The sequence below is a fragment of the Ranitomeya variabilis genome, chromosome 4 (assembly GCF_051348905.1).
Source record: "Ranitomeya variabilis isolate aRanVar5 chromosome 4, aRanVar5.hap1, whole genome shotgun sequence".
NCBI lineage: Eukaryota > Metazoa > Chordata > Amphibia > Anura > Dendrobatidae > Ranitomeya > Ranitomeya variabilis.
Genome location: NC_135235.1, coordinates 415,949,033 through 415,963,304, shown reverse-complemented (window position 1 = coordinate 415,963,304; position 14,272 = coordinate 415,949,033). Strand labels below are relative to the sequence as shown.

At 46.6% G+C, this 14,272-nt stretch overlaps 1 protein-coding gene across 1 annotated transcript; it reads left to right on the top strand.

The window, feature by feature from the left end:
- The first annotated feature begins 4,424 nt into the window (after positions 1-4,424).
- ANAPC11 (anaphase promoting complex subunit 11) lies at positions 4,425-6,382 on the top strand. The gene is made up of 2 exons (XM_077251317.1): positions 4,425-4,739; positions 5,940-6,382. Exons 1-2 carry the CDS (start codon positions 4,631-4,633, stop codon positions 6,083-6,085), a joined length of 255 nt encoding a protein of 84 aa, XP_077107432.1. The 5' UTR covers positions 4,425-4,630; the 3' UTR covers positions 6,086-6,382.
- The last annotated feature ends 7,890 nt before the right edge of the window (positions 6,383-14,272 follow it).

Here is a 14,272-nt window from a genome sequence, read left to right as displayed (position 1 = left end):
TATAAATAACATTTAGATAATATATGGTAGTGTGATGCAGAGAGTAAATACATAAACATGTAGATATAAAAACAAGGTGTGACAGTATGGGAGTCTCACAAAGGGAGAACTTAGCCAGTGCAAACAAATGAGCCGACCAAGGTGCGAAATCAAATAACTAAAAGCAAATGTACCAGTACTGGTATTTATGAGGCACCACTACCATCCCATGCCACCTTATCTGTGTGTCAGCCACATCCATATCCCATGCAGTAACCTAACTTTTCCTCTTGACTTTAATGTAACAAAAATGTTAGCTTTTTCTGTGACTGGTAGTGTTAAAGACATCAGTAACAGGCCATGGAATGGAGGCATCTGTGACAGGCGTCATTATGGAGGAATCACTGCTGGCATTATGTAGACATCAGTGACTAGCGGTGTAATTAAGTGGCAGTGCAGAAGACTGTATAAATCAGACCTAGATGGGACTTCAATACAAGGGCTGACCGGCGAGTCTTCAGTCCCAAGCATGACCGCGTCATATATTTCTAAAAAGCTGTCACACTCAGGTTGGGAGACCCACTGGACAGTCAGTGCACTGCAGTCCGAACTGGGTCTGATTTATATGGTCATCTGACTGCGCCTCACAGAGGAGCTCATGGCAGTGTTATGGCGGCATCAGTGGCTGGCGGTATTATGGAGGATCAGTGAGTGGCGGTATTATAGAGGATCAGTGAGTAATGGTGTTATGGAGAATCAGTGAGTGGCGGTGTTATGGAGGATCAGTGAGTGGCGGTGTTATGGAGGATCAGTGAGTGGCGGTATTATGGAGGATCAGTGGCTGGCGGTATTATGGAGGATCAGAGAGTGGCGGTGTTATGGAGGATCAGTGAACGGCGGTGTAAGGGCTCATTTCCACTGGCGAGGAAAACGGACGAGTGCAATCCGATAAAAAATCGGATTGCACTCGGACCAATGTTATTCAATAGGTGTCTTTTCATTTGCGATTTTTTTCTCAGCCGAAATCGGACTGAGAAAAAAAATCGCAGCATGCTGCATATTGCTGCGATTCTCGGACGAGACTCGCCAATGCAAGTCAATGGGTGCGAGAAAAAAAATCGCACAGCACTTGCACCATGCGGAGTCCTTTGAAAAGCAGGTAATTCAGCGCAGTGTACAGTAAAATTACACTGACAGGTCAGAATAGAGTAGATATATACACATAGAATAGGTATATATATATATATATATATATATATATATATATATATATATATATATATATATATACACTCACTGGCCACTTTATTAGGTACACCTGTCCAACTTCTTGTTAACACTTAATTTCTAATCAGCCAATCACATGGCGGCAACTCAGTGCATTTAGGCATGTAGACATGGTCAAGACAATCTCCTGCAGTTCAAACCGAGCATCAGTATGGGGAAGAAAGGGGATTTGAGTGCCTTTGAACGTGGCATGGTTGTTGGTGCCAGAAGGGCTGGTCTGAGTATTTCAGAAACTGCTGATCTACTGGGATTTTCACGCACAACCATCTCTAGGCTTTACAGAGAATGGTCCGAAAAAGAAAAAAAATCCAGTGAGCGGCAGTTCTGTGGGCGGAAATGCCTTGTTGATGCCAGAGGTCAGAGGAGAATGGGCAGACTGGTTCGAGCTGATAGAAAGGCAACAGTGACTCAAATCGCCACCCGTTACAACCAAGGTAGGCCTAAGAGCATCTCTGAACGCACAGTGCGTCAAACTTTGAGGCAGATGGGCTACAGCAGCAGAAGACCACACCGGGTACCACTCCTTTCAGCTAAGAACAGGAAACTGAGGCTACAATTTGTACAAGCTCATCGAAATTGGACAGTAGAAGATTGGAAAAACGTTGCTTGGTCTGATGAGTCTCGATTTCTGCTGCGACATTCGGATGGTAGGGTCAGAATTTGGCGTAAACAACATGAAAGCATGGATCCATCCTGCCTTGTATGGAGCATCTTTGGGATGTGCAGCCGACAAATCTGCGGCAACTGTGTGATGCCATCATGTCAATATGGACCAAAATCTCTGAGGAATGCTTCCAGCACCTTGTTGAATCTATGCCACGAAGAATTGAGGCAGTTCTGAAGGCAAAAGGGGGTCCAACCCGTTACTAGCATGGTGTACCTAATAAAGTGGCCGGTGAGTGTATATATCAGTTATTATTTTTCCAAGCGAGGGTCTTCACATGGATTGAGAGAGCAATAAAATATTAAAACAACCTGTGTGTTTATTTCATTAAAATACTTTTAAATCATGTGTGTGTGTGTTTTTTTAACCCTTTCAGACAATTGGATTAATAATGGATAGGTGTCATAATAGACGCCTCTCCATTATTAATCTGGCTTAATGTCACCTTACAATAGCAAGGTGACATTAACCCTTCATTACCCCATATCCCACCGCTACACGGGAGTGGGAAGAGAGTGGCCAAGTGCCTTTTCTGGGGTGGCTGGGGGCAGATGTTTGTAGCCAGGGGGAGCCAATAACCATGGACCCTCTCCTGGCTATTAATATCTGCCCTCAATCACTGGCTATACTACTCTGGCGGATAAAATTGCGCGGGAGCCCACGCCAATTTTTTCCGCGAATTAACCCTTAAATTTAATAGCTACAGTGCCGAAATTTTGCACATACACCCTACTAACATTAGTAGTGTGGAATATGCAAAAAAAAGGGGGATATGAGATGGTTTACTGTGTGTAATCATGTCTCATATCCTGTCAGGTTTGTGAAGGAGAAATGAAAAGCCGGCAATTGAATTAGCGGCTTTAATGCTATCTAGTGCTGCATTAAATATAAATATACATATATAGGTGTCTCACTGACATATATATATGTATATATACCTATTCTATGTGTATATATCTACTCTATTCTAACCTGTCAGTGTGATTTTACTGTACACAGCACTGATTTGCCGGCTTTTCAAAGGACACCGGTGCGTAAAAATCGGACAGTAATACGGATGATGCGATAAAAAAAATCGCATTGCACTCGCATACGTTACATCCGTTTTTTCGGTCCAGATTACGGACCGATTTGTCTCTCGCCAGTGGAAATGAGCCCTTAGGCTGCGATCACACTATCAGTATTTGGTCAGTATTTGACATCAGTATTTGTAAGCCAAAACCAGGAGTGGAACAATTAGAGGAAAAGTATAATAGAAACATATGCACCACTTCTGCATTTATCACCCACTCCTGGTTTTGGCTTACAAATACTGATGTAAAATACTGACCAAATACTGCTAGTGTGACGGCAGCCTTATGGAGGATCAGTGAGTGGAGGTGTTATGGAGGATCAGTGAGTGGAGGTGTTATGGAGGATCGGTGACAGGTGGTGTCATGGAGGATCAGTGAGTGGCGGTGTTATGGAGGATCAGTGAGTGGCGGTGTTATGGAGGATCAGTGAGTGGCGGTGTTATGGAGGATCAGTGAATGGAGGTGTCATGGAGGATCTGTGACAGGTGGTGTCATGGAGGATCTGTGACAGGTGGTGTCATGGAGGATCAGTGACAGGTGGTGTCATGGAGGATCAGTTAGTGGAGGTGTTATGGAGGATCAGTTAGTGGAGGTGTTATGGAGGATCAGTGAGTGGCGGTGTTATGGAGGATCAGTTAGTGGAGGTGTTATGGAGGATCAGTGAGTGGCGGTGTTATGGAGGATCAGTTAGTGGAGGTGTTATGGAGGATCAGTGAGTGGCGGTGTTATGGAGGATCAGTGAGTGGAGGTGTTATGGAGGATCAGTGAATGGAGGTGTTATGGAGGATCTGTGACAGGTGGTGTCATGGAGGATCTGTGACAGGTGGTGTCATGGAGGATCTGTGACAGGTGGTGTCATGGAGGATCAGTTAGTGGAGGTGTTATGAAGGATCAGTGAGTGGCGGTGTTATGGAGGATCAGTGAGTGGAGGTGTTATGGAGGATCAGTGAGTGGAGGTGTTATGGAGGATCGGTGACAGGTGGTGTTATGGAGGATCGGTGACAGGTGGTGTTATGGAGGATCAGTGAGTGGCGGTGTTATGGAGGATCAGTGAGTGGCGGTGTTATGGAGGATCAGTTAGTGGAGGTGTTATGGAGGATCAGTGAGTGGCGGTGTTATGGAGGATCAGTTAGTGGAGGTGTTATGGAGGATCAGTGAGTGGCGGTGTTATGGAGGATCAGTGAGTGGAGGTGTTATGGAGGATCAGTGAGTGGAGGTGTTATGGAGGATCAGTGACAGGTGGTGTTATGAAGGATCAGTGAGTGGTCGGCCTTATCGTTTATGGATAAGCTTTTTTTCATGCACTGTTATCACCTGTACCACTATGTGACCAGTTGGAGGCGCTATAACACCACACAAGTAAGCCTATTGCATTGTATCCACGTTTCTCGCTGCGTGTTCCTGTATCACGTGTCACAGTTGCAGTCGATATCGCGATTGTCACGTTGTCCGTGAAGCCTCACAATACAGACGTTACCGGCAGCGATCATCTCCACCCGTCACCCATACTCGTAAGCCACGCCCCTTGCAGGCATCGCCTATCAATAGCGCAGGCGGCTCCTGTGCGCGGCAGACATGAATAGCTGATCTCTCCATACTGTATGTCACCGTGCAGACCTGCCGCAGGATGAAGGTTCACATCAAGGCCTGGAATGGCGTCGCCTCCTGGATGTGGGTGGCAAATGACGAGAACTGCGGCATCTGCCGTATGGCTTTTAATGGCTGCTGCCCCGACTGTAAGTATGTGCCCCCTGCCGCGTCTGGTACACTAGTATATAGGGTCTGCCCGCTCAGAGGTGGGCGCCAGAGGTGCTACAAAGCACATGAGGCTATTGTGCCATACTCTCTGTCTCTGAGTCATGGCTGCTGCTAGTCCTATGTAGTGACGGCAGTGCCCCCCTGCCCAGTGTGACGTGACGGCAGTGCCCCCTGCCCAGTGTGAAGTGACGGCAGTGCCCCCTGCCCAGTGTGTGAAGTGATGGCAGTGCCCCCTGCCCAGTGTGTGAAGTGATGGCAGTGCCCCCTGCCCAGTGTGTGAAGTGATGGCAGTGCCCCCTGCCCAGAGTGTGAAGTGATGGCAGTGCCCCCTGCCCAGAGTGTGAAGTGACGGCAGTGCCCCCTGCCCAGTGTGAAGTGACGGCAGTGCCCCCTGCCCAGTGTGACATGACGGCAGTGCCCCCTGTCCAGTGTGAAGTGACGGCAGTGCCCCCTGCCCAGTGTGAAGTGACGGCAGTGCCCCCTGCCCAGTGTGACGTGACGGCAGTGCCCCCTGCCCAGAGTGTGAAGTGACGGCAGTGCCCCCTGCCCAGTGTGAAGTGACGGCAGTGCCCCCTGCCCAGTGTGAAGTGACGGCAGTGCCCCCCTGCCCAGTGTGAAGTGACGGCAGTGCCCCCCTGCCCAGTGTGAAGTGACGGCAGTGCCCCCTGCCCAGTGTGACGTGACGGCAGTGCCTCCTGCCCAGTGTGACGTGACGGCAGTGCCCCCTGCCCAGTGTGACGTGACGGCAGTGCCCCCCTGCCCAGTGTGACGTGACGGCAGTGCCCCCTGCCCAGTGTGACGTGACGGCAGTGCCCCCCTGCCCAGTGTGACGTGACGGCAGTGCCCCCTGCCCAGTGTGACGTGACGGCAGTGCCCCCCTGCCCAGTGTGACGTGACGGCAGTGCCCCCCTGCCCAGTGTGACGTGACGGCAGTGCCCCCCTGCCCAGTGTGACGTGACGGCAGTGCCCCCCTGACCAGTGTTAGGCCAGGTTATTTACATCACTTTGTAGAGGCACATCCTAAATTGTGCAGAAATGTGGCCTGGGGTGGCTGATAACAGAGAACACTAGACCATTGAGAATCGCTGATTAGTTGCCCTCACGCTTAATGTGTCCAGACATCCATCCAGCGTTGCCCGGGCCTGTCCTGATGGCGCCCCTGTGCTCTCTGCCCGCAGGTAAGGTTCCCGGAGACGACTGCCCCTTGGTCTGGGGACACTGCTCGCACTGCTTCCACATGCACTGCATCCTGAAGTGGCTGAACTCCCAGCAGGTGCAGCAGCATTGTCCCATGTGCCGGCAAGAATGGAAATTCAAGGAGTGAATCACGCTGCCATGCCTACTCAATGCTTGGCAGCTGCGGAGTCACAAGTCTCCTGGGCATGCTGGTACTTCTAGTTCCGTCAGCCGAAGAGTTTTACATGTTCCAGAAATTGTCAGGATGTAAAATGATGTAATGGCTAACAAGGATGGAAAATGAAGAATCCTGCCTGCCTGAAGTGTCTGCAGGGAAATCTCCCCAGAAAAGCCTGATCACCCCTATACACTCCCCACTCCAGGTGCCGGCGCCTCCCAGATGTTCTGCCTATTTGCTATTAAATTACCTTTCTGTCTGTGACAACTGAGATTAGTCATTTCCACTTGTAAACAGAATAAAGTGCATTGGCACCATCCTTTAAAAAAATAAATAAATAAATAATGAAAAACACTCAGGAATCATTTATGGATGTGTGGAGTTCGATCCTCGCGAAGGGGGTAATAGAGCGCACAGCGCTTGTATCTATCAAAGAAGGGGAAATTGCGCACCGTTTCTACATTGATAATTACGTTTCTTAATCTATATATATAATTGTCTAAGGGTTTAATTGTCTGTCCTGGAAATCCCGCGTCTCTGATTGGTCGAGGCCGCCACTCAGCGACGGGCACAGTCTCTGATTGGTCGAGGCCAGCCAGCCTCGACCAATCAGCGACGGGCATTGTCCTCCACTGCTGTCAAGTGCCGCCATTGTGTTGTCTAAGGGTCTAATTGTCTGTCTCGGAAATCCCGCCTTGCTGATTGGTCGAGGCCAGCCGGCCTCGACCAATCAGCGACGGGCACAGTCTGCCGCGAATTCTGGAATCATCATTGTCCTCCACTGCTGTCAAGTGCCGCCATTGTGTAGCGTGTGTGCCTGCGTCTCCCTGTATGGGCGGCATCTCCCTGTGTTTCTATCTTAGAATGGGTCGTAAACGAAAATACGCCAATGAGGATGACAGAAAAGCAGCAGCAGCAAGAAAACGACAACATCGGGAACAGGAGACACCACAACAAACTGCCGCCAGACAAGCCCAGGATGTGGAATCTCACAGACAACGTCGCCAACAGGAGACACCACAACAAACTGCCGCCAGACAAGCCCAGGATGTGGAATCTCACAGACAACGTCGCCAACAGGAGACACCACAACAAACTGCTGCCAGACAAGCCCAGGATGTGGAATCTCACAGACACCGTCGCCAACAGGAGACACCACAACAAACTGCCTGCCGCCAGACAAGCCCAGGATGTGGAATCTCACAGACAACGTCGCCAACAGGAGACACCACAACAAACTGCCGCCAGACAAGCCCAGGATGTGGAATCTCACAGACAACGTCGCCAACAGGAGACACCACAACAAACTGCTGCCAGACAAGCCCAGGATGTGGAATCTCACAGACACCGTCGCCAACAGGAGACACCACAACAAACTGCCTGCCGCCAGACAAGCCCAGGATGTGGAATCTCACAGACAACGTCGCCAACAGGAGACACCACAACAAACTGCCTGCCGCCAGACAAGCCCAGGATGTGGAATCTCACAGACAACGTCGCCAACAGGAGACACCACAACAAACTGCCGCCAGACAAGCCCAGGATGTGGAATCTCACAGACAACGTCGCCAACAGGAGACACCACAACAAACTGCTGCCAGACAAGCCCAGGATGTGGAATCTCACAGACACCGTCGCCAACCGGAGACACCACAACAAATTATTGTACGACAGGAACAACATGATCGCCAAATTCATAACAAACGAATGCTCTACCAACTAAGGCACGACCAGGACAATATTCAACAACTTGCACATTACGTAACAGACAATGAAAGTACAATTCATGAACACTACTGTGGGAATATGAATGCAGTTTGCTCTAAATGCGACTCTGAATTTCATTGATGAAAAACCATCTGACAATCAGTTTACTCAATGCTGCCAAAAAGGAAAAGTTATGCTACCGCGACCTCACTACTCAGATCTGTTTGAGCAGTTAATGAAAGGAATGCGTCATCACAAGTCCTGCGCGGAAAGGACCTGCCGTGACGTCACGGTCATGTGACCGCAACACGGTCATGTGACCGCGACGTCATCACAGGTCCTGCGCGACAAGGATCTGCCGTGACGTCACGGTCATGTGACCGCAACGTCGTCACGTGACCGCGACGTCATCACACCCTGGGACCGGTAGCTGCCGCCTGCACCCCACACAGGCGACAGAGCTACAACGCGCCTGCGGAAGGTGAGTATATGTTTATTTTTTATTTTTTTAACCTGTGTCATACATGGTTGGGCAATATACTACGTAGCTGGGCAATATACTACGTGGCTCTGTGCTGTATACTACGTCACTGGGCAATATACTACGTGGCTGGGCAATATACTACGTGGGCTCTGCAATATACTACGTGGCTCTGTGCTGTATACTACGTCACTGGGCAATATACTACGTCACTGGGCAATATACTACGTCACTGGGCAATATACTATGTAACTGGCCAATATACTACGTAACTGGGCAATATGCTATGTGGCTCTGTGCTGTATACTACGTCACTGGGCAATATACTACGTGGGCTCTGCAATATACTACGTGGCTCTGTGCTGTATACTACGTCACTGGGCAATATACTACGTCACTGGGCAATATACTACGTCACTGGGCAATATACTATGTAACTGGCCAATATACTACGTAACTGGGCAATATGCTATGTGGCTCTGTGCTGTATACTACGTCACTGGGCAATATACTACGTGGCTGGGCAATATACTACGTGGGCTGTGCAATATACTACGTGGACATACATATTCTAGAATACCCGATGCGTTAGAATTGGGCCACCATCTAGTTTTTTATAATAGGATAAAAAAAAAAAGGAGACAGGTTTCCATTATTTTTTTTGTGTGTGTGCAGAAACAAGGATTAAACACATACAGTCAAGGCCGAGCATCTTGCCACCCTTGGAGTGTTCCAGAAAATGAAGTATTTTTTCCCAAACATTATTGCAATTATACATGTTTTATTATACACATTCATTTTCTATTGGAACAACACTGAAAAAAGGTGAATTGGACATAATTTCACACTATATACCCCAAAATGGTCCTGATAAAATTGTTGGTACCTTCCAAAATGGTGGGTAATCTACCTTGTTTCAGGCATGTGATGCTCATTCCAACTCACCTGTGACAAGTAACAGGTGTGGGCAATATAAAAATCACACCAGAACCAGATAAAAAGGGAGAAGGTGACTCAATCTTTGCATTGTGTGTGCCATACTAAGCATGGAGAACAGAAAGCGGAGGAGGAGGAGAGAACTGTCGGATTTGAGAGCCAAAGATGTTAAAAAAAAATATCAACAATCTCAAGATTAAAAGTCCATCTCCAGAGATCTTGATGTTCCTTTGTCCACGATTCGCAACATAATCAAGAAGTTTACAACTCGTGGCACTGCAGCTAATCTCCCTGGATGTGGAAGGCAGAGAAAAATTGATGAAAGGTTTCAACACATGAAAGTCCGGATGGTGGATAAGCAGCCCCAATCAGTTTCCAAAAAAATACAAGCTCAGGGTGCACCAGTGTTAGCACAAACAACATTTGGATGAAGTGAACCACTATGGCAGGAGACACATGAGGACCCCACTGCTGACATAGAGGCATAAAAAAGCTAGACTGCAGTTTGCCAAAATGTATGTGAGTAAGCCAAAGTTCTTCTGGGAAAGCGTCTTGTGGACAGATAAGACCAAAATAGAGCTTTTTGGTAAAGCACATCATTCTACTGTTGGTGACAATATAGTACCAATTTCAGTAGGCTGTATTTGCATCCTAGGTCATAGGTCTTCCAGCAGGACAATGACCTCAAACATAGTTCAAAAAGCACCCAGAAATGGATGAAAACCAAGCGCTGGAGAGTTGTGAGTTGGCCGGCAATGAGTCCAGATCTAAATGCCACTGACCACCAGTGGAGAGATCTTAAAATTGCTGTTGGGAGAAGGCGCTAATCAAATATGAGAGACCGGGAGCAGTTTAGAAAAAGAAGAGTGGTCCAAATTTCCAGTTGAGAGGTATAAGAAGCTTGTTGATGGTTATAGGAAGCGATTGATTGCCGTTATTCCAAAGGGAAAAAAAAGAAGATGCTTAGATATTTTCATGTTTACATGTTCTAGCACTACAGAGTGCAACTTTATTTGTTACTAGTGTGAAATTAATTCTAATTTGCAGCTTTTTCTGTTATTCCAATATACCCGAAGGAAATAAGTGTGTGTGTGTGTGTAACAAAACATGTCATTGCAATCATTTTCTGGGAGAAATACTTAATGTTTTGAAACAATTTCAAGGGGGCCAACTCTTTCGCCCATGACTGTGTGTGGAAAAACAGACTTCTGAATAAGGCCTAAATGTTATTTCATCAATTAAAACTTGACTTTTTCCAGCATTCCCATAGAACAGTGTCCCCCAACTCCGGTCCTCAAGAGCCACCAACAGGTCATATTTTCAGGATTTCCTTAGTATTATACAGGTGATAATTGCATCACCTGGACAGGCAAGAATTCAATCACCTGTGCAATACTAAGGAAATCCTGAAAACATGACCTGTTGGTGAGCCTTGAGGACTGGAGTTGGGGAACATTGCCATAGAGAATGAATAAAGTGCAGCCATCACTCTACTCAAATGGAGCATTTCAGACATCTATTCTTGGAATCATTGGGGATCCCGGGGGTCACACTTCCACCGATTCACAAGTTATCACATGTCCTTTGGGTTGATGACAATATTTGATGATGAGAGTACACCTTTAACTAGACATCATCCATATACAGTGGGGCAAAAAAGTATTTAGTCAGTCAGCAATAGTGCAAGTTCCACCACTTAAAAAGATGAGAGGCGTCTGTAATTTACATCATAGGTAGACCTCAACTATGGGAGACAAACTGAGAAAAAAAATCCAGAAAATCACATTTTCTGTTTTTTTTATCATTTTATTTGCATATTATGGTGGAAAATAAGTATTTGGTCAGAAACAAAATTTCATCTCAATACTTTGTAATATATCCTTTGCTGGCAATGACAGAGGTCAAACGTTTTCTGTAAGTCTTCACAAGGTTGCCACACACTGTTGTTGGTATGTTGGCCCATTCCTCCATGCAGATCTCCTCTAGAGCAGTGATATTTTTGGCTTTTCGCTTGGCAACACGGACTTTCAACTCCCTCCAAAGGTTTTCTATAGGGTTGAGATCTGGAGACTGGCTAGGCCACTCCAGGACCTTGAAATGCTTCTTACGAAGCCACTCCTTTGTTGCCCTGGCGGTGTGCTTTGGATCATTGTCATGTTGAAAGACCCAGCCACGTTTCATCTTCAATGCCCTTGCTGATGGAAGGAGGTTTGCACTCAAAATCTCACGATACATGGCCCCATTCATTCTTTCATGTACCCGGATCAGTCGTCCTGGCCCCTTTGCAGAGAAACAGCCCCAAAGCATGATGTTCCCACCACCATGCTTTACAGTAGGTATGGTGTTGGATGGATGCAACTCAGTATTCTTTTTCCTCCAAACACGACAAGTTGTGTTTCTACCAAACAGTTCCAGTTTGGTTTCATCAGACCATAGGACATTCTCCCAAAACTCCTCTGGATCATCCAAATGCTCTCTAGCAAACTTCAGACAGGCCCGGACATGTACTGGCTTAAGCAGTGGGACACGTCTGGCACTGCAGGATCTGAGTCCATGGTGGCGTAGTGTGTTACTTATGGTAGGCTTTGTTACATTGGTCCCAGCTCTCTGCAGTTCATTCACTAGGTCCCCCCGCGTGGTTCTGGGATTTTTGCTCACCGTTCTTGTGATCATTCTGACCCCACGGGGTGGGATTTTGCGTGGAGCCCCAGATCGAGGGAGATTATCAGTGGTCTTGAATGTCTTCCATTTTCTAATTATTGCTCCCACTGTTGATTTCTTCACTCCAAGCTGGTTGGCTATTGCAGATTCAGTCTTCCCAGCCTGGTGCAGGGCTACAATTTTGTTTCTGGTGTCCTTTGACAGCTCTTTGGTCTTCACCATAGTGGAGTTTGGAGTCAGACTGTTTGAGGGTGTGCACAGGTGTCTTTTTATACTGATAACAAGTTTAAACAGGTGCCATTACTACAGGTAATGAGTGGAGGAAAGAGGAGACTCTTAAAGAAGAAGTTACAGGTCTGTGAGAGCCAGAAATCTTGATTGTTTGTTTCTGACCAAATACTTATTTTCCACCATAATATGCAAATAAAATGATAAAAAAAAAACAGAAAATGTGATTTTCTGGATTTTTTTTTCTCAGTTTGTCTCCCATAGTTGAGGTCTACCTATGATGTAAATTACAGACGCCTCTCATCTTTTTAAGTGGTGGAACTTGCACTATTGCTGACTGACTAAATACTTTTTTTGCCCCACTGTATGAGGGGATGTGCCACCTATGCACGTTATTACTCCATTTGGAACTTTCATCGCGGATCTGTCCAAAAATACTTGGCTCCAGGATGGAAAACCCAACAGTTCCCATTATAGTTAGTGGAGCCCTTTGAAATATTAAAGCCTTTCAGATATCTTAGAATTTTGTTTGAGATATGGTGTCCTATTAACAAGCTGTGTATACCCACTTTTCATGGTAATGACTTCCGTAATATTTTTTAAGGCCAATCCTATAAGGCAATTACTGGTACCCTAATGTGTCCTATGGAATTAGTAATATCAGAACACCAAAAAATGCAGGACAATGACGTTTACATATTCACATAATAAAACTAAGTTTTAAGTAGAGTGTGTCATGCAATAAAAGACCATGGGTGCATCAGACCTATCAAAAATACACACATGGGTGGGTGAAAGCTGTGTACATATAGAGAATGCAAAATGTGACAAATACATACAATATCATCATGAGCCATCCTCGATATACAGCTATATATGTAAGTGTAAGTATAGATAGATCAGAGAAGCGACATCAACATGCGAGGTGATGGATATCAATTCTGGAAATATAAACAGTGTAAAAGAGATGCCTCAGGAACAGTAAAATATCATAAAGACAGAGTGCAAAGTATAATCAAGAAGAATCTGGATACACCCATCCGTGGAACCAAACCTGACGTGTTTCGCTAATGCTTCTTCAGGGGGTACAACACTTTATTATGAATGCACATGCTGAAATCTACACTGTTCGTCGTTACCACTAATTTGGGGTCATCTGCGTGCACATCCTATTGATCTGAATTAGAGACACAAATAGTCCGACCTTGAAAGGTAGCCACAGGAGGCTTAGGCAATTGTGTGTATGTACAGTTGGGCAAGACATGTTTGGATAGTGTCAGAATTTCCCTTGATTAGACTCTGTACACCACCACAATAGATCTGTAACAAAGCGTAAAGGTACCTTCACATTAAGCGACGCTGCAGCGATAGCGACAACGATGCCGATCGCTGCAGCGTCGCTGTTTGATCGCTGGGGAGCTGTCACACAGACAGCTCTCCAGCGACCAACGATGCCGAGGTCCCCGGGTAACCAGGGTAAACATCGGGTTACTAAGCGCAGGGCCGCGCTTAGTAACCCGATGTTTACCCAGGTTACCAGCGTAAAATGTAAAAAAAACAAACAGTACATACTTACATTCGCGTCCCCCGGCGTCCGCTTCCTGCACTGACTGAGCGCCGGCCCTAACAGCAGAGCGGTGACGTCACCGCTGTGCTGTACTTTCACTTTACGGCGCTCAGTCAGTGTGGGAAGCGGACGCCAGGGGACGCGAATGTAAGTATGTACTGTTTGTTTTTTTTACATTTTACGCTGGTAACCAGGGTAAACATCGGGTTACTAAGCGCGGCCCTGCGCTTAGTAACCCGATGTTTACCCTGGTTACCAGTGTAAAACATCGCTGGTATCGTTGCTTTTGGTGTCAAACACAACGATACACGGCGATCTGACGACCAAATAAAGTTCTGGACTTTCAGCAACGACCAGCGATATCACAGCAGGATCCTGATCGCTGCTGCCTGTCAAACTAAACGATACCGCTAGCCAGGACGCTGCAACGTCACGGATCGCTAGCGATATCGTTTAGTGTGACGGTACCTTTAGAGTGGGATTGAAGTGAACACCTCCGGCTTTAGGTTTTTACAATATATGTTACATTAACCGTTTAAAATTTATAGTCATTTTTTACATTTTATTTTCAGAGGCT

What these genes read in the sequence shown, in the direction of transcription:
- ANAPC11 (XM_077251317.1), top strand. Translation starts at nt 4,631, where the DNA reads ATGAAGGTTCACATCAAGGCCTGGAATGGCGTCGCCTCCTGGATGTGG. An exon ending in TAATGGCTGCTGCCCCGACT is followed by an intron (nt 4,740 to 5,939) that starts GTAAGTATGTGC and finishes CTCTGCCCGCAG; the next exon opens with GTAAGGTTCCCGGAGACGAC.